Source organism: Muscardinus avellanarius (assembly GCF_963383645.1).
Source record: "Muscardinus avellanarius genome assembly, chromosome: 4".
NCBI lineage: Eukaryota > Metazoa > Chordata > Mammalia > Rodentia > Gliridae > Muscardinus > Muscardinus avellanarius.
Genome location: NC_137789.1, coordinates 134,739,351 through 134,758,387, shown reverse-complemented (window position 1 = coordinate 134,758,387; position 19,037 = coordinate 134,739,351). Strand labels below are relative to the sequence as shown.

Here is a 19,037-nt window from a genome sequence, read left to right as displayed (position 1 = left end):
AGTAGTCTATCAACATAGTAGGAAGACATAGAATACTGAAAGTAGGAAGACATAGAATACTGAGTGCTAGTCCATGTACCTGGGGGATATCCTCAGTAGTTGGCACAGAAGGGAACTAAAATAGGCTGAGAACTCAGGTTCATGAAAGCCATCTTAAAAAATTGATAGTGTTTTTATCTTAAAGCCAGACTGTTTAAAATATGTATGTAGGCTTCTTCTTCTTTTTTTGGTACTAGGGATTGAACTAAAGGCCTCACAAGAGGAGGGCTCTGCTAGTGGGTGATACCCTAGAACCCTGAACCCCCTTTTTGTAGTAGCATGGATTGAATCCAGAGGCTGTTTACCTCTGAGCTACACCCCATGTCCTATTTTATTTTATTTTATTTTTTAAAATTTTGAAACAAAGTCTCACTAAGTTGCTGAGGCTGACTGTGAATCCTCCTGTCTCAGCTTCCCAAGTATTGTGATTATAGGTGTGTACCACCACGCCTGGGTACTTTATTTATATTTATTTATATATTTGTTTATTTTTTGTGGTAATTGTAGATTGTACTCATGGACACTTTATCTCTGGGCTATTTCCTCAGCCCTTTTTATTTTATTTTATTTTATTTATTTTGTGGTACTGGGGATGGAACCCAGGGGCATTCTACCTTTGAGCTATATCCCCAGCCCTATTTTTTTTTTTATTCTCTCTCTCTATATATATATATCTATATCTATCTCTCTATCTATATATTTATGTTTATGTTTTTTTTTTTTTTTTGCGGGTCTGGGGATGGAACCCAAGGGCATTTGACCTCCGAGTTACACCCCCTGCCCTATTTTTTATTCTTTATTTTACCGGGTCTCACTGAGTTGCAAAGGGCCTCACTAAGTAGCTGAGGCTGTCCGCGAACCACGATCCTCCGGTCTCAGCCTCCCAAATGCTGGGATTACAAGCATGTGCCACCACGCCCGGCTTTTATTCTATATTTTGAAACAGGGTCTCGCTGAATTGCAAAGGGCCTCACTAAGTAGCTGAGACTGTTCACGAACCCGGATCCTCCTGTCTCAGCCTCCCAAAAGCTGGGGTTATAAGTGTGCACCACCATGCCTGGCTCATCAGCTCTTTTTCTTTTCTTTTTTTTTGTGGTACTGGGGGTGGAACCCAGGGGCTTTTTCTACCTCTGGACTATACTCCCAGACCTAAATTATACTTTATTTGGAAACAGGGTCTCACTAAGTAGCTGAGGCTGGCTTCGAACCTGTGCGATCCTCCTGTCTCAGCCTCCCAAGCACTGGGATTACAAGTGTGTGCTACCACACCCAGCTCAGCCCTTTTTATTTTCAAACATGGTCTTGCTTAGTTGCTGATGCTTGCCCCACAAACCTGCAATCCTCTTCCCTTATTCTTCTAAGTACTAGGATTACAGGAATGTGCTACCAAACCTGACTTTATTGATTTTTTTTTTTTTTTTTTTTTTGTGGTACTGGGGATGGAACCCAGGGGCTTTTCTACCTCTGGGCTATACTCACAGACCTATTTTAAGGTCTCACTAAGTTGCTGAGAGCCTCACTACGTAGCTGAGGCTGGCTTTGAACCTCTGCGAACCTTGTTTCAGCCTCTCAAGTGCTGGGATTACAAGCATGCGCCACCACGCCTGGCTTCATTGATTTATTTTAACAGTATAAGGTCATGCTTTCACAGCCATATGCTAGTTTGGGGTCTACTTTGTGGACACATCAGTTTTCATGACTGATAATGATTCATGACTGAGACTTAAAGAGACTGAGACTTAAAGAGAGAGACTTTAGAGGGTGAGAGAGAGAGAGAGAGAGAGAGAGAGAGAAACTTTATTTACTATTCTAATTTTATTTCTTGTCTGCTTTCTAAATTCCATATCTGATTTTTTTTTTCCCCCCTTCGGTCCTGGGGATGAAACCCAGGGTCATTCTACCTCCAAGCTATATCCCCAGCCCTATTTTTGTTGTTGTTCTTTAGTCTGTATTTTGAAACAGGGTCTCACTGAGTTGCAAAGGGCCTCACTAAGTAGCTGAGGCTGTTGTGAACTGCAATCCTCCTATCTCAGCCTCTGAAATGCTGGGATTACTCCATACCTGATTTTAAAAGAAGCAGTGAAGCTGAGTGTGGTGGCACACACTTGTAATCCCAGCATTCGGGAGGCGGAGACCTGAGCATCCCGGTTTGCAGACAGTCTCAGCTACTTAGCAAGGCCCTTCACAACTCAGTGAGGCCCTGTTTTAAAAAATAAAAAGGCATCGCAGGGCGTGGTGGCGCATGCTTGTAATCCCCACGCTTGGGAGGTGGAGACAGGAGGATTACACAGGTTCCAAGCCAGCTGTGCTGGCTTAAGAGACCCTGTTTCCAAATAAAAAAGTATAAAAAATAGGTCTGGGAGTGTAGCCTGGAGGTAGAAGGGTTTCCAGGAACCCCAGTACCACCAAAATAACCAAATAACTAAATAACTAACTAAATAAATACATAAATAAATGCTAAAAAAAATAGGACTGAGGTGTAGCTCGGAGGTACAATGCCCCCTGGGTTTCATCCCTAGTACTGCAAAAAATAAACAAATAAAAAATAAAATGAAGAGGTGAGAAAGGTAAAAGACTGGGGAAGAGAAGGGAGATTAAAAGGAGCCGCTACTTATCTTCTCATGAGTTGATGTAGGGATCATCAACCATAGGATTGTCAAGCTGAGGAAAATCAAGGACAGAAAAGTCACCTCACACACACTTGTTTGTTTTGTAATAGGAAGGTTGCCATCAACCTAGCTTTATTTTATGGTACCTAGTGTCCCCTTGGCTCATCTACATCTGCTAGTCAACTATGTGGTCATTAGAACAGTCTATAGATGTATATTAGGTGGACTCTTCTGATGAGATTAGTCCCTTCTTCAGATCTGAATAGAACTGCAAATGCCTTCTTTCCTGTAAAGTCATCTGAGTAATTTGTTTACTCCAGTTTTATATTTGTATGATTCTGCAGAAACACTTATGTAATGGGGACCTAGTTGCTTAAAGAAAACTGGCCCACAGAGCTCCTTGTTAGAGCTTATCAAAGCGTCAGTAGCGATCAGGCACTTACGGAGCTAAATGCATTAGAAGTTCCTCCTCAGTGAGATTTTAATCTGTAAGTATGAGACCAGGTATACCAGTAAGGGTGCTCAGAAGAGAATGCTCAGGAGAACTGGATTTTTATTTCCTTACCCATATGTGTCCTTTTTCAGAGTCATCCAGAAATTGGCTTGGTGACAACCCCTGTCAGTCCTGCCCCAACAACCCCAGTCACACCACTTGGGACCACGCCACCCTCCTCTGATGGTGAGCTTACCACCTTTTCTGTGTTCTTGATGAATAAGATCTTAGCTATTTCAGGGTGAGCATAGCTGTGTTGAATAAAGAACACAGTTGTTAATTCTTTCAATAAGGAATTACTCCAGGTTGGGCACAGTGCCATGTACCTATAGTCCCAAGGATGGTCTGGAGTTTGAGATCAGCCTGGACAAGAAAGCAAGACTCTGTCTGAGGAAAAAAAAAAAAAAAGAAATGTGTCTATATTAATGTTATCCTTCAGTATTCCTGAAGTTCCAAAGAAAACTTTGGAAAAGATAAGTTTTTTTTTTCTTCTGTGTAGAAAGCAATATAACTTGACCTTGTCCTCAGGGAATGGTTTTAGAATCATGAAATGCTATGATGGGAGTGGTGGTGTACACATGTTATCCCAGTACTTGGAAGACCCAGGAGAATTAGAAGTTTGAGGCCAGCCTCAGCAATTTAACAAGACCCTGTTTCAAAAAAGAAAAATACAGCTGGGCATGGTGGCGCATGGTTGTAATCCCAGCATTCAGGAGGCCGGGACCAGAGGAGTGTGGTTCACAGGCAGCCTCAGCTACTTAGTGAGGCCCTCCGCAACTCAGTGAGACCCTGTTTCAAAAATAAAGAATAAAAAATGGGCAGAGGGTGTAGCTCAGAGATCAAATGTACCTGGGTTCCATCCCCAGACCCGCAAAAAAAAAAAAAAAAAAAAAAAAAGAAAAAAGAAAAATACAGTCAGGTGTGGTGGTGCACACTTATAATCCAGTACTTGGGAAATGAGACAGGAGGATCACACAGGTTCAAAGCCAGCCTCAGCTACTTTAGTGAGACTTTTAGTGAGGCTCTCAGCAACTTAGTGAGACTCTGTTTCCAAATAAAGTATAAAATAGGTCTGGGAGTATAGCCCGGAGGTTAAAAAGCCTCTGGGTTCCACCCCCAGTACCACCAAAAAAAAGTAGTAACATTTTCTCTTTGTAACCACCTGACACATGAGGCAATTGAAACTGAAGAAAGGAAGCAGTTAAGTGAGAGTAGAGACTAAGAACCAAAGTAGACATCAGGGCAAGGATAGTATCTCTTTTGCTCCTGAGTTGTATGCCCTACATAGTGTCTGGTATGGTAATTGCTTCATAAACATTTATTGAATAAATGAATCAGAAAGTGGACCTGGGATTCACTCACTGCTATGTGTGTCAGCCATTCCCAGGTGGAAATGACAGGATTTAAGTATATTATTATAATTGTGAGTTTGATAGGTATTAAGATTTCTCCTGAAGGCAACAAAATAAATTTCCCTTTTATAATAACAACAGAAGAGCAGCAGAACATAAGAGAAAGATAACAGAAAAGAAATTCTGTTTGAGGAGATAGAGATGTATAACCTAATTTACAGATTTTTTGTGTGGTGCTAGAAATTGAACCTGGGGCATTCTACCTCTGAGTTACAACCTCAGCCATATTTTTTATTCTTTATTTTGAAACAGGGTCTCACTAAGTTGCAGAGGGGCTTACTAAGTAGCTGAGGCTGGCCACGAACCTGAGATCCTTTTCTCTCAGCCTTCCAAGTTATGGGGATTATAAACTTTCACCACCACATTCGGCATGTATAACGTAAATATTCAACAACCTATACATGTGTCACAGTATCATACGGTACCTCATAAGTATATGATTTTTATGTTTTATGTATCATTAGTAAAAAAAAAAATTAAAAGAAATTTTAAATTTTGTCCAATATTTTTTGTGTTACCAGAATTGGTTCCATTGTAGGCTAAGTATATTTAATGGATAACTGAGGGTTTTTTTTTGTGTGTGTGTGTGTGTGTGTGTGTGTGTGTGTGTGTGTGTGTGTGTGTGTGTGTTGACACTCAGAATTGAACCCAGGGGCATTCTACCTTTGAGCTGTACACCCAGTCATATTTTATTTTTATTTGAAAACAGGATCTCCGTAAGTTGTGAAAGTCTCACTACTTGCTGAGACTGTCCTTTGTCCTCTAACCTGTGATCCTCCTGTCAGTTTCTCAAGTTCTGGGATTAGAAGTGTGTGACACCATGCCCAGCTGTAATGAGTTATTTAATAGTTGAACTGTGGGAAAACAGCCAAGGTTTTGACATAAAAATAATTTACATTAATACTTGATGTTATACCTCCAAATGTTGACCTCATTTTATGTAAAGAAGTGTAGAGAATAATTTTGATTCTTATTTGTCTCCCTTCTGTTTGTATGTGAAATAACCTTGTTTTATTTTTCTCATTTAAGATCTTTTTTCCCCAGTGCTGGGATCATGCATGGTAGGGAAACACCCTATCATCACTGAGCTACATCCCTAGGCTATCCCCAGCCTCTTAAGTTTTCCTATAGAATTTGTGGTAGTATAGTTTTAAGGCCATATAAGCAGTACAGAAGTGTGGCAGTGAGTTGCCATTAGTATTCAGGTGTGTGGTAGCAAATGGGATCTGTTTAGAATTGAAAGTCAAATTTCAAAATATCTTAATGAGAAAGAGCAAGTAGTGAGGTTTGCCTACTTCTCTGTTTATTCAGGTCACTGAATAAACCAATGAAAATAATGTACTTTTTCTTTAAGGATAAAGCCTGCCTGGTTACCATGGATATCAAAAGCCATATATATATATATATATATATATATACTGCAGTTCCATGTGATGTTGGGGTTTGGATGCTTCAGAGAACTGCCTTTCAAACTGTTCATTGTGAACACTTCCACCCACACACTTGATTATGCAATGGCAGGATTTGTGCTTACTTACCTACAACCAGCAAGCTTTTATTTTTTCTAGTGGGAAGATCAAGTCAGCCCACTTTCAAATGACTATCTCTTGACAAAAGCTGCTGGGAAGAATTGTTAAGCCAAAGATCAAGGAATGACACTTCTTTAGGGAGGAGATTTTATTCTGTCTCTCTTCTATTTGTTCTTTTTTAATTCTCCTAACTCATTTTCCTTCTGTAGGGGTCCTAAGTATTATAACCTTATTCTTTAAATTTTTGGTTTGTTAATTATAGTGCTGCTCAGTAGCCCAGTTATATTTAAAGGTGTGTCACTGGAGCCATTATTTTTAAAAGCCAGCAGTTTAGCTGAAACATTTGTTCTCAGCTCAGACTTGACATTTGACAACTCCGCCTTGGCATGAGAGGACTTTCTGGTAAACTAAAAATACATATACTTCTATATTCCTACATGTTATATAAGATAGTTTTCTAGTTATTGCTGTGTATGTGAGCGGGAAAAAAGCTCCACTTACCATTTAGATGACTCTTTGTGTGGACAAAATTGTTATGGGATCTGAGTTTCAAAATACGTTGTGGTTTGAAATGACAGTCTCAGGTCATTAACCTGTAACATGAATTAATATCTTTTGGTATTTCAACATAAAAATATATTTGTCTTTTACTAGTTCTTGAGGGCTTAACTGTCGTTAAACAGCCAAGGGATGGGCATATGATTTCTTCTCATAAGGCTTTTTGCAGTGCTTGCTGTGTATTATGGTATAATATGCAAATGTTTCCTGTTGTTAATAAACGTTCTCTGTATACATTGTTATAACTCCAGAGGGATCTCTTATGGCTACTAGTACATATTATGAGTAATATTCCAAACTCAGCTTAATGTCCAAGGCTGAAAATACAGCATAAATCTGTAGATTCTCCAGCTTGTCTGGGTCATTATGAGGCTCCTTTTTATATATTATGCCTTAGACAATGTAAAAGCACCCAACAAGATGACTAATTCTAATTTGAAGTCCTAGAATCTTGGGGTGTCTTCATTAAGACTGCATTCTGAGCCGGGCGTAGTGGTGCACGTCTCTACTCCCAGTACTTAAGAGGCTGAGACAGTAGGATCGCAGGTTCATGGCCAACCTCAGCTACTTAGTGATGCCTTCTGCATCTTAGTGAGACCCTGTTTCAAAATAAAAAAAAAATAGGGCTGGAGGTGTAACTCAGGTAGAATGCCTCTGGTTCAATCCCCAATACTCCAGGGGCCAGGGAAAAAACTGCATTCTGTGTGGGTCAGTCCTTATCTGTTCCCTCATTGTTCTTTGGAGCTGTGACTCAGAGAACAGAGAGTGGCGATTGTTCTCTTGGAAACAACATCTGGATTTATAGAACTCAGAGTTACCAGGCTGTCCCAATCAATAATGTCTACCTGTTTTCAGTCTGATACTCCTTTTCAGGTTCCTTTTCAAGGGGCAAGGGATTAAGGTCATATGAATGTAGTTCTGCCCTACTTTTTTCCTTCACTTTTTAAGTATTTCCAGGATAAAGGCTTGCTCTCAAAATTGAGTAAGATTTCTCCTTATTAGGAAGGAATCTTCATTTATTTTCAGTAAGAGATTTATCAAGGCAAAGCTCATTTATATTCAATAAAGATCTTTTTGTTAGATAGAAATCACAGTCCTGAGCCCTTCTGGGATACTTGGGCTGGGAGTGGAATCAGCATAACCTTCTCAGGATGTTGGAAGAAAAGCCCTGTTCCTGGAAACTGATCCGAGATGGGAGATAAGGTCATTGGGCTTAATTTAGGGAGTAGGAAAGGCCCTAGAGGCCTAGCAAGAGTAGGGAAAAGTTTTATGGTAAGTACTTGGTCCTCCCTCTGTTGTGGGAAAAGCTTATTTAGTCATTTTCTTGCCTGCTGGCAAATTGGCTATGTGGGTAGAAGTGTTAGATGGAATATGTTATGGTCTAATTGCATTTTGTCTGTTCTATTCCAGTTATAAGTTCTGTGGAACTCCCATTGGATGCAGATGTACAGACCAGTAATCTACTGATAACCTTCTTAAAGTATAGCTCAATTGTCATGCAGGACACCAAAGGTAAGGTGTGCTACTTTGGGGATGAAGGAAGTAGGACCGGTATGGCAATCATGTAAAAACTATATAGCAGTGTTAGTATTTTAAGCCTTTGACATGAGCTGCTGGGGCTTCCTGTGTAGGGTGATGGTCCTTATTGCTGGAAAACAGTGATTTCTCACTGCTAGATGGTAATTAGATAGTATTGGGGAAAATATGAAGCTGGAGGGGAATGTTAAAAAATAGAACAGAAAAAAAATGGTCTCTATAAAAACTAGCAAGTCCTTTTAGCAAATCTTGGTAAGTAGATGCAGACTCTTCTGTGTGGGAAGTTGGGGGGGATTAGAATGCTTCAGGGAATTCCCTTTTGAGGACAAGAACTGAAAGCATCAGCTTGTAGTGAGAATTAGAGGACTGTTGTGTGGAGTACAGTAGGAAGAGGTGAGATTCAGAGGGACTGTATTCCTTAACACTTAAAATAGATGTGTCAACACATTCTAGAAATGTAGAGTGGAAGTGGGAGAGGATTGTTGGAAAAGTTTGAGTTCTTTTCTGCCTGATTTTTCATTCCTTCTATTTACGTGTTTTTTATGGCCTTTTAACTGGTGGTATGGTAGTGGACTAGTTGGTCTAGAAGTGGGAAGTGATTAGAGACTTAACAAATTCTATCTAATATATATGCCAGTCTTTTCTCAATACTAGATTTATATGATTGCTTACCATTTTTATTTCTCTGTGTGTATATATATATAAAATTTACCATTATAGCTGGGCGTGGTGGCGCACGCTTGTGATCCCAGCATTCGGGAGGCTGGGACCAGAGGATCGCAGTTTGTGGACAGCCTCAGAGACTTAGTGAGGCCCTCTGCAACTCACTGAGACCCGGTTTCAAAATAAAGAATAAAAAATAGGGCAGGGGATGTAGCTCGGAGGTCGAATGCTCCTGGGTTCCAATCCCCAGACCTACACACACAGAAAAAAAATTTACCATTATAACTTTTTTTGTTGTGTGGTATTAGGGATTAAACCCAGGGGCACTCTACAAGAGAGTTATCTCTGTTACTTACCTACTTACTTACTTATTTTGGAACTGGAGCTTGAACCCAGATGCATTCTACCTCCAAGCTACACCCCCACCCCCAGTGTTTTTATTTTTATTTTGAAACAGGGTCTCACAAAGTTGCTGAGGCTGGCCATGAACGTACAATCTTCATGTCTCAGCCTCCCAAGAATTGACATTACAGGCATGTGCCACCATGCCTGGCTAAATTTTTGAATTTCGGTTTTTTTTTTTTTTGCAGTAGTGGGGATTGAATCCAGGGGCATTCTGCCTCCTAGGAAACAGGGTCTCACTAAGTTGTGGAAGGCCTCACTAAGTTGCTGAGGCTGGCCGCGAACTTCCAAGTACTGGGAGTATAAGTGTGCTCCACCACGCCTACCCTAAATTTTAAAAATTTGAAGCAGAATCTTGCTAAATTGTTGAAAGTCTTGCTAAATTTTTGAGGCTTTGACATGAGCCATTGGGGCTTCCTGTGTAGGGTGATGGTCCTTATTGCTGGAAAAGTGATTGCCTTGAACCTATAATCCTCAGCTTCCCAAGTACTGGGATTATAGGTGTGTGCTACCACACTCGGCTATTTTATTTATGTTTTTTGATGATACTGGGTTTTTTTTTGTGGGGGGGTCTGGGGCTGGAACCCAGGGGTATTTGACCTCCAAGCTACATCCCCTGCCCTATTTTTTTATTCTTTATTTTGAAACAGGGAGGGCCTCACTAAGAAGCTGAGGCTGTCCACGAACCGCGCTCCTCCGGTCTCAGACTCCCAAATTCTGGGATTACAAGTGTGCTCCACCACGCCCAGCTGATAATGGGTCTTTTTATTTTATATTAATTAATTAATTTATTTATTTATTGGTGCTAGAGATTGAACCCAGGGACATTCTACCTCTGAGCTATACCCCCAGCCCTATTTTATTTTGAAACAGGGGTCTCACTAAGTTGTGGAGGGCCTTACTAAGTTGCTGAGGCTGGCTGCAAACCTGCTATCCTCCTATCTCACCCACCCAAGTACTGGGATTACAGGTATGCACAACCATGCCTGGCATTCATTCATTCATTCATTCATTCATTCATTCATTCATTTTGCAATATTGAGGATTGAACCCAGGGCATTCTACCTCTGAATTATACCCCCCAGCCCTATTTTTTATTCTTTATCTTGGAATAGGGTCTCCCTAAGTTGTGGAGGGCCTCACAAAGTAGTTGAGGCTGGCTGTGAACCTGTGATCCTCCTGTCTAAACTTCCCAAATACTGGAATTCAAAGTGTATGTCATGATGCCCTGCATGCCTGGCTTTTATTTAGAAACAGGGTCTTGCTAAACTGTTGCAGCTGGCCTTGAGCCTGCAGTCCTCCTGATTCAGTTTCCAAAGTACTGGGATTACAGGGTGTATACTGCCAGGCTAGTCTCAAATTCCTGGGTGCAGGGGATCTTCCCACCTCAGCCTCTTGAATTCTGGGACTATAAATGTGTGTCATCGTGCCTGGCTTACCAATGTAACTTCTATTTTTGTACCAGGGATGGAACCCAGGGGCATTCTGTTTCTGAGCTATATCTTTAGCCCTTTTTCTTTTATTCTGAAATAGGATCTTACTAAGTTGCTGAAGGTCTGGCTGAGTTACTGAGGCTTACCCTGCGATTCTTCTGTCTCAGCACCCAAGTGTTGGGATTATGGGTATGCACCTCTGTATTCAACTAATTGTAACCATTTTTTTCAGTAGTGGGGATTGGACCCAGGGGTGTTCTAGCTCTGAGATACACTCCAGCCCTATTATTTATTTTATCATATATTTATTTATTGCAGTACTGGGGATTGAACCTAGGGGTATTCTACTTCCAAGCTACACCCCAAGCCCTATTTTTAAAAAATTAATTAATTAATTTTTGTGTGTGGTACTGAGGGTGGAACCCAGGGGCTTTTCTACTTCTGGGCTATACTCTCAGACCTATTTTATACTTTATTTGGAATCAGGGTCTTACTAAGTTGCTGAGAGCCTCACTAAATAGCTGAGGCTGGCTTCGAACCTGTGCAGTCCTCATGTCTCAGTCTCCCAAGCGCTGGGATTACAAGTGTGTACTACCACACCTGGCTCTATTTTTTATTCTTTATTTTGAAACAAGATCTCACTAAGTTGTAGAGGGTTTCACTAAGTAGCTGAGGCTGGCCGTGAACCTGTGATCCTCCTGTCTCAGCATCTAACCTTTATTTTGAAAAAAAGGTCTCACCAAATTGCGGAGGGCCTCATGAAGTAGCTGAGGCTGGCCATGAGCCAAAATCCTTCTGTCTCAGCTTTCCAAGTACTGGGATTACGAGCATGAACCATCATGCCCAGCTAATTATAACCATTTTTAAGTTTACAGTTTAGTGGCATTAAGAACATCCATGTTGGCTGGGTGTGGGATGCATTTTTGTTATCCCAGTACTTGGGTGATGAGAGAGGAGGATTACAGGTTCAAAGCCAACCGTGGCAACTTAGTGAGACCCTGTTTGCATTTTTCTTTTCCCTTCAATCCTGGCAATCACCATTCTTTTTTTTCTTTTTTTGTCTATGTGAATTTGACTAGGTACTTCATATAGGTAGTTTTTTGTTTTTGTTTTTGGTAATGGGTATGGAACCCAGGGTCATTCTGTATCCAGGCTATACCCCCAGACCTATCTTATTTTTTATTTGGAAACAAGGTTTGGCTAAGATCCTTAGGCTGAGATCCTAAGTTGCTGAGGCTGGTTTTAAACCTGCAATTTTCCTGGTTCAGCTTTCCACATACTGGATTATAAGCATGCACCACCATGCCTGGTGAAGGTAGTTTAAATATCTTTAGGAAGCTGGGTATGGTAGCTTGTAATCCCCCAGTACTTGGAAGGCTGAGACAGGATGATCACAGGTTTAAGGACAGCCTCAGAAAGTAGTGAGACTCTTGTCAACCTAGCACGATCCTATTCCAAAAACAAGATAAAAAAATAGAGCTAGGGGTGTAGCTTGGAGGTAGCATGCCCCTGAGTTCAATCCCTACTAACACACACACACACACACACACACACACACACACACTCACTCACTCACTCACTCACTCTTTTTCTCTTTATATACATTTTTATATACATATATATGTATGTACACACACACACACACACACACACATATAAAATCTAGGGAAGAAACTTTTTATTTTATGGTGACACTGTGCTATCTCTGCTAGCATTTTTCTTTTCAGGCTTTTTATGTGGTACTGGGGATTGAACTCAAGGGTATACTACCTCTGAGCTATACTCTCAGCCCCCTATTTTTTTTTAATAGTCTTACTAATTATTGTATGCTGGCCTTGAACCTGCAATCTTCCTGTCCCAGCCTCCCAAGTACTGGGATTATAGGTATGTGCCACCATGCAAGGCTTCCAGTTTAAAAAAAAAAAAAAAATTTAGAGGTGGGCATGGCAGTGCATGCCTGCAATCTCAGTAGTTGGGAGGCTTAGGCAGTAATTGGGAGGCCAACTTCAGCAACTCAGTGTGACCCTGTTTCAAAATAAAATAAAAATAAATGAAAAGGGCTAGGAGTGTAGTTCAGTGGTAGAGTGCTCCAATAACCCCTACACACACAAAAAAAAGGGGGAGCCGGGCGCAGTGGCAGACGCTTGTAATCCCAGCTTTCAGGAGGCTGAGACCGGAGGATCGTGGTTTGTGGACAGCCTCAACTACTTAGTGAGGCCCTTTGCAACTCAGTGAGACTTGGTTTCAAAACTAAAGAATAAGAAAAATAGGGCAGGGGATGTAGCTCGGAGGTTGAATGCTCCTGAGTTCCATCCCCACACCCACAAAAAAAGGGGGGGTGTTAATATCTGTAAATAGAAAAGATCATGCAGTGGTTACTCCTGTGCTATTAACATATTGCCATATTTTCTTTGCCTTTAAATTCCTTTCTGTGTGTCCTATGTTATTATTTAGGCTGAATCACTTTAAATTGCAGACATTATTTTAACTTTATACCTAAGTGGTTTGGTTTGTATCTTCTAAAATTGAAGATACTTTGCGAGTCATGTATGATTCAATTATGATATCTAAGAAGTCAACAATTTTTCATTACCATATCATATTCGGTCTATTTTTAGTTTTGTCTAATTGTTCCAAAAATTCTTTTTATAATTGTTTTTTAACCACACCTAGCAATTTATTTTATTTACTTTATTTTCAGAAGTGAGAATTGAAGCCAGGGCCTTGCACTTGCTAGGCAAGCACTATACCACTGAGCTACACCCCTGTCTCATTTTATTTTGAAGCAGTTTCCCCTAAGTTGCCCAGGCTGGCCTCAAAACTGTAATCTTCCCCTCAGAGTCCTGAGTAGGTGGGATTATAGACTCATGCCACCATGTCTACCACGACTAGTTTTTTTTTTTTTTTTTTTTTAAACTGAGAGGCATTCTACCTCTGAGCTATACTCCAGCCCATTTTAATTTTTTTGTAATACAAAGGAATGAACCCAGGGATATTCTGCCTCCAAGCTATACCCCTTGGCCCTATTCTATTTTATTTTGAAACAAGGTCTCGCTGGTTGATGTGAGTCACATTACTTGCTGAGGCTGTCCTCAAGCCTGTGATCCTCTTGTCTCAGCCTCCCAAGTACTGCGATTACAAGCATGTACCACCATGCCCAACACTTTTTATTTTGAAAGAAGGGTTTCACTAAGTTGCTGAGGGGTCTCCCTAAGTTGCTGAGGCTGGCCTTGCACCTACAATCCTCCGGTCTCATCCTCCCACATACTGGGATTACAAACATGTACCATTGTGCCCAACTCACACCTAGTATGTATGTATGTATGTATGTATGTATGTATGTATTGTATGTAGATATTTAATTTATTTTTACTAGGGATTGAATTTAGTAGCATTCTACCTCTCTGAGCTGTCTCCCACTCAACCCTATTTTATTTTTTAGTTGAAATAGGGTCTCACTAGATTGCTGAATTGGTAAGGCTGGTCTTGAACCTCAGTCTTCTAAATGCTGGGATTACAAGGTGTACCACCACCATGCCCAACCTCACACCTGTCTTTTTTTATTTTATTTTTTTTTTGTGGGTCTGGGAATGGAACCCATGGACATTCAACCTTTGAGCTATACCCCATGTCCTATTTTTTATTCTTAATTTGAAACAGGGTCTCACTAAGTTGCCAAGGGCCTCACTAAGTAGTTGTGGCTGTTCATGAACTGCAATCCTCTGGTCTCAGCCTCCCGAATGCTGGGATTACAAGCTTGTGCCACCACACCTGTCCAAAACTATTATTATTATTATTTTTTTATTTTTTATTTTGTGGTGGTACTGGGGGTGGAACCCAGGGGCTTTCTACCTTCAGGTTATACTCCTAGACTTATTTTATATTTTATTTGGTTAGTTGCTGAGAGCCTCACTAAGTAGCTGAGGGTGGCTTCGAACCTGTGTGATCCTCCTGTCTCAGCCTCCCAAGTGCTGGGATTACAAGCTTGTGTCACCACGCCCTGGCCACACCTATCATTTTTTTTTCCCCCGGGGTCTGGGGATGGAACCCAGAGGCATTTGACCCCTGAGCTACACCCCCTGCCCTATTTTTAATTCTTTCTTTCTTTCTTTCTTTCTTTCTTTCTTTCCTTCTTTCCTTCTTTCTTTCTTTCTTTTGTGGGTCTGGGGATGGAACCTAGGGGCCTTTAATCTCCGAGCTACACCCCCTGCCCTATTTTTTATTTTATTTTTAAACCAGGTCTCACTGAGTTGTAGAGGGCCTCACTAAGTAGCTAAGGCTGTCTGTGAACCACTATCCTCCGGTCTCAGCCTTCCAAATGCTGGGATTACAAGCTTGTGCCACCAGCCTGGTTTATTCTTTATTTTGAAACATCGTTTCACAAAATTTTGGAGGGCCTCACTAAGTAGCTGAGGCTGTCTGCAAACCGTGATCCTCTGGTCTCAGCCTCCTGAATGCTGGGATTACAAGTGTGCTCCACCAAGCCTGGCTTACACCTATCATTTTAATGAACATTTTTATTAGCATTTTATTTGATACCTACAGGTTGATTCAATGGGCTTCTCCCATTTAGAAATATTTTTCTAATTGCAAAGGTAATTGAAATATTACTTGTTAAATATTAAAACATTCTAACAGTTGAACATGGTAGCACAAGCCTGTAAACCCAGTACTTGGGAGGCTGAAACAAGGAGGATTCAGGTTTGAGACCAGCATTAGCAATTTAACAAGGCTCTAAGCAAATTAGAGAAACCGTATTTTAAAATTAAAGAAAAAAAAGGGCTGGGGGTGTAGCTTAGAGGTAGAACACTCCTGGGTTCAATCCCCAGTAGCACACACACAAAAAAACCCCCAAACAAACAAACAAACAAAAAAATTCAAACAATGGTTAATTTAGAAAGTAAAAATGATAGCCCAGCCTGGTGATGCACACTTGTAATCCCAGCATTTGGGAGGCTGAGACAGGAGGATCATGATTCATGGACAGCCTCAGATACTTAGTGAGGACCTTTGCAAGGACCTTTGCAACTCAATGAGAGCCTGTTTCGAAAAATAAAGACTAAAAAATAGGGCTGGGAGTATAGCTTGTAGGTAGACTACCCCTGAGATTCATCCCTAATACTGGGGAAAAAAAAAAAAAAGGTAAGTAAAAGTGGGGCCAGGCATGGTGACACATGTTTGTAATCCCAGTACTTGGGAGGCTGAGACAGAAGGATCTGGGTTCACAGCTAGCCTTAGCTACTTAGTGAGGTCCTCTGCAATTTAGTGAGACCCTGTTTCAAAATAAAGAATTTAAAAGTAGGGTTGTTTCAAAATAAAGAATAAAAAATAGAGCCGAGTACGGTGGTACACGCTTGTAATCTCAGCGCTTGGGAGGCTGAGACAGGAGAATAACATAGGTTTGAAGCCAGCCTCAGCTACTTAGTGAGGCTCTTGGCAACTTAGTGAGTCCCAGTTTCCAAATAAAATATAAAATAGGTCTGGGAGTATAGTCTGGAGGTAGAAAAGCCTCTGGGTTCCATCCCCAGTACCACCAAAAAAAAAAAAAAAAAGAATAAAAAATAGGGCTGGGAATGTAGCTCAAATGAAGAATGCCCCTTGGTTCCCACCCCAGTACTGAAAAAAAAAAAAAAAAAAAAAGGATGTGGTGGCACATTCTTATAATCCTAGTACCTGGGAGGCCGAGACAGGAAGATCACAGATTTGTGGCCAGTTCAGTTACTTAGGCTCTTTGGACCCTGTTTTAAAATAAAGAATTAAAAATAGGGCTGGGGATATAGCTCAGAGTTAGAATATCCCTGGGTTTAATTGCCAGTCCTGCCCCCCCCCAAAAAAAAAGCATTTTTAGCTGCAGATGTGGTGGCACACACCTCTAATTCTCAGGACTTGGGAGGCTTAGGCAGGAGGATTACAGGTTTGAAGCCCTCTTCAGCAATTTAGGAAGACCCTCAGCAACTTAGTGAAACTGTTTCAAAACAAAAAAGAGTTGGAGATGTATCTCAGAGGTAGAAAACCCTAGGTTCAATTTCAAGTACATCTCAGAGGTAGAACACCCTAGGTTCAATTTCAAGTACATCTCAGAGGTAGAACACCCTAGGTTCAATTTTAGGTACTACCATCTCCCAACAGGATAGAAAGTGTTTTCAGTTAAGTTGCCTGAAGTTATTCATTCTTAACACAGTGTCATATGATCTTCCTTTAAAGGTTTCTTTATAAGAATCTTGAATCTTCTTTTTTTGGTACTCTGGATTGAACCCCCAAGCTATCCCCCAAGCCCTATTTTATTTTCATTTTGAAACAGGCTATTGGTAGGTTGATGAGAGTCTCACTATTTGCTGCACCATCGTGCCCAGCAGAATCTTGAATCTTTAAATTCTATTTTAGCCAGGCGTGGTGGTGCATGCTTGTAATCCTAGCATTTGGGAGGCTGAGACAGGAGGATTGTGGTTTGTGGACAGCCTCAGCTACTACTTAGTCCCTTTGCAACTCAGTGAGACCCTGTTTCAAAATAAAGAATAAAAAAATAGGGCTGGGTGTATAGCTTGGAGGTAGAATGCCCCTGGGTTCCATCCTCAGTACGCCCCCCTCCCCCCACACACATACACACACACAAATCCTATTTTATACCAGGCATGGTGGTACACACCTGTACCCCAGGACATGGGAGGCTGAGACAGAAAGATCTCAGGTTCGAGGATAGCTGTAGCAACTTAGCCAGGCTCTGAGCAGCCTAGTGAGACCCTGTTTCAAAAAACTAAAAATGAGCTGGGCATGGTGGCGCATGCTTGTAATCCCCGTGCTTGGGAGGCAGAGACAGGAGGATCACAAAGGTTTGAAGCCAGCTTCAGCTACTTAGTGAGGCTCTCAGCAACTTAGTAAGACCCTTTTTCCAAATAAAATATAAAAATAGGTCTGGGAGTATAGCCTGGGGATAGAAAGCCCCTGGGTTCTACCCCCAGTACCACCAAAAAAAAAAAAAAAACAACAAAAAACAAAAAACAAAAAACACTAAAAATGAAAAGGGCTGTGGGTATAATTTAGAGTTAGAATGGCCCTGGTTTCAATCCCTAGTAACACACACACTCACACACACACACACACACACACACACACACACACCCTATTTTAGCAACTAATTGTTCAATAGATAAGGCTTGAGTGTTGTTTTTTTGTTCTTTTTTTACAGTAATCCCAGTACTTGGGAGGCCCTGATCTTATACAGGGCCTCACATATGCTAAGCAAGCATTCTACCACAACTCAGCTATATCCCTAGCCCACAGATTGAGTTCTTAAATTATGGTCTGTGGAGGCACATGCTGGTAATCCCAGTATTTGATAGGCTGAGATAGGAGAATTGCAGGTTCATAGCCAGCCTCAGCTACTTAGGCCCTCTGCAAAAACAGAAAAAAGAAGCCGGGCGTGGTGGCACATGCTTGTAATCCCCGCGCTTGGGAGGCTGAGACAGGAGGATCGCGCTGGTTCAGGGCCAGCCTCGCTGGCTTAAGAGACCCTGTTTCCACATAAAAAAAGTAAAAAATAGGTCTGGGAGTGTAGCCCGTGGGAGTGTAGCCGGAAGTAGAAGGGCTTCCAGGAACCCCAGTACCACCACAAAAAAAAAAAAAAAAAGAAAAAAAAGAAAAAAGGTATATATGGTCTGCGATGCCAGGTGTGGTGGTCCTTGCCAGTAATCCCAGTACTTGGGAAGTTGAAACAGGGACTCACAGGTTCAAGGCCAGTCTCACCAATTTAGCAAGAACTTGTTTTAAGGTTATGGGGGGGGGGGCGGCACGGTGACACTTTTCTGTAATCCCATTATGTTTGAGGCTGAGACAGTAGGACTGCCAGTTCAAGGACAGTCTCAGCAATTTAGACTCTCAGCAACCTACCGAGATGCTGTTTCAAAAACAAGAAGTAAGCTGGGCGCAGTGGCACATGCTTGTAATTCCAGTACTTGGGAGGCTAAGACAGGAGAATTGCAGGTTTTTAGCCAGCCTCAGCTACTTAGTGAGGCCTTGTGCAACTTAGTGAGACCCTATTTCAAAATAAAGAATAAAAAAAATAGGGCTGGGAGTAGAGCTTGGAGGTAGAATACCTTTGGGTTTGGTCCCCAGTTCTGCAAAACAAACAACTCACAAGAAATAAAAAGGATTGGGTATAGCTTGGAGGTAGGATGGTCCTGTGTTCAATTTCCAAGATACCCAAAAGAAAAATAAAGGCATTAAAAAAAATAGGGCTAAGGATGTAGCTCAGTAGTAGAATATTCCGGGGTTCAATCTCTAGTAACACACACACACACACACACACACACACACACACACACACACCTGTGGACAAACTTTAGATTTCAGATATCAAAAAAGCC

General features: G+C 41.3%; 1 protein-coding gene across 1 annotated transcript in view; it reads left to right on the top strand.

The window, feature by feature from the left end:
• The window catches only part of ARMH3 (armadillo like helical domain containing 3), a gene marked incomplete at its 3' end in the record, with an annotated part of 257,318 nt that overhangs the window by 43,915 nt on the left and 194,366 nt on the right, over positions 1-19,037 (top strand). Inside the window, exons 14-15 of the mRNA XM_080693692.1 lie at positions 3,234-3,327; positions 8,051-8,152. Coding sequence (XP_080549818.1) covers positions 3,234-3,327; positions 8,051-8,152 — 196 coding nt within the window. The remainder of the gene's footprint in view (positions 1-3,233; positions 3,328-8,050; positions 8,153-19,037) is intronic.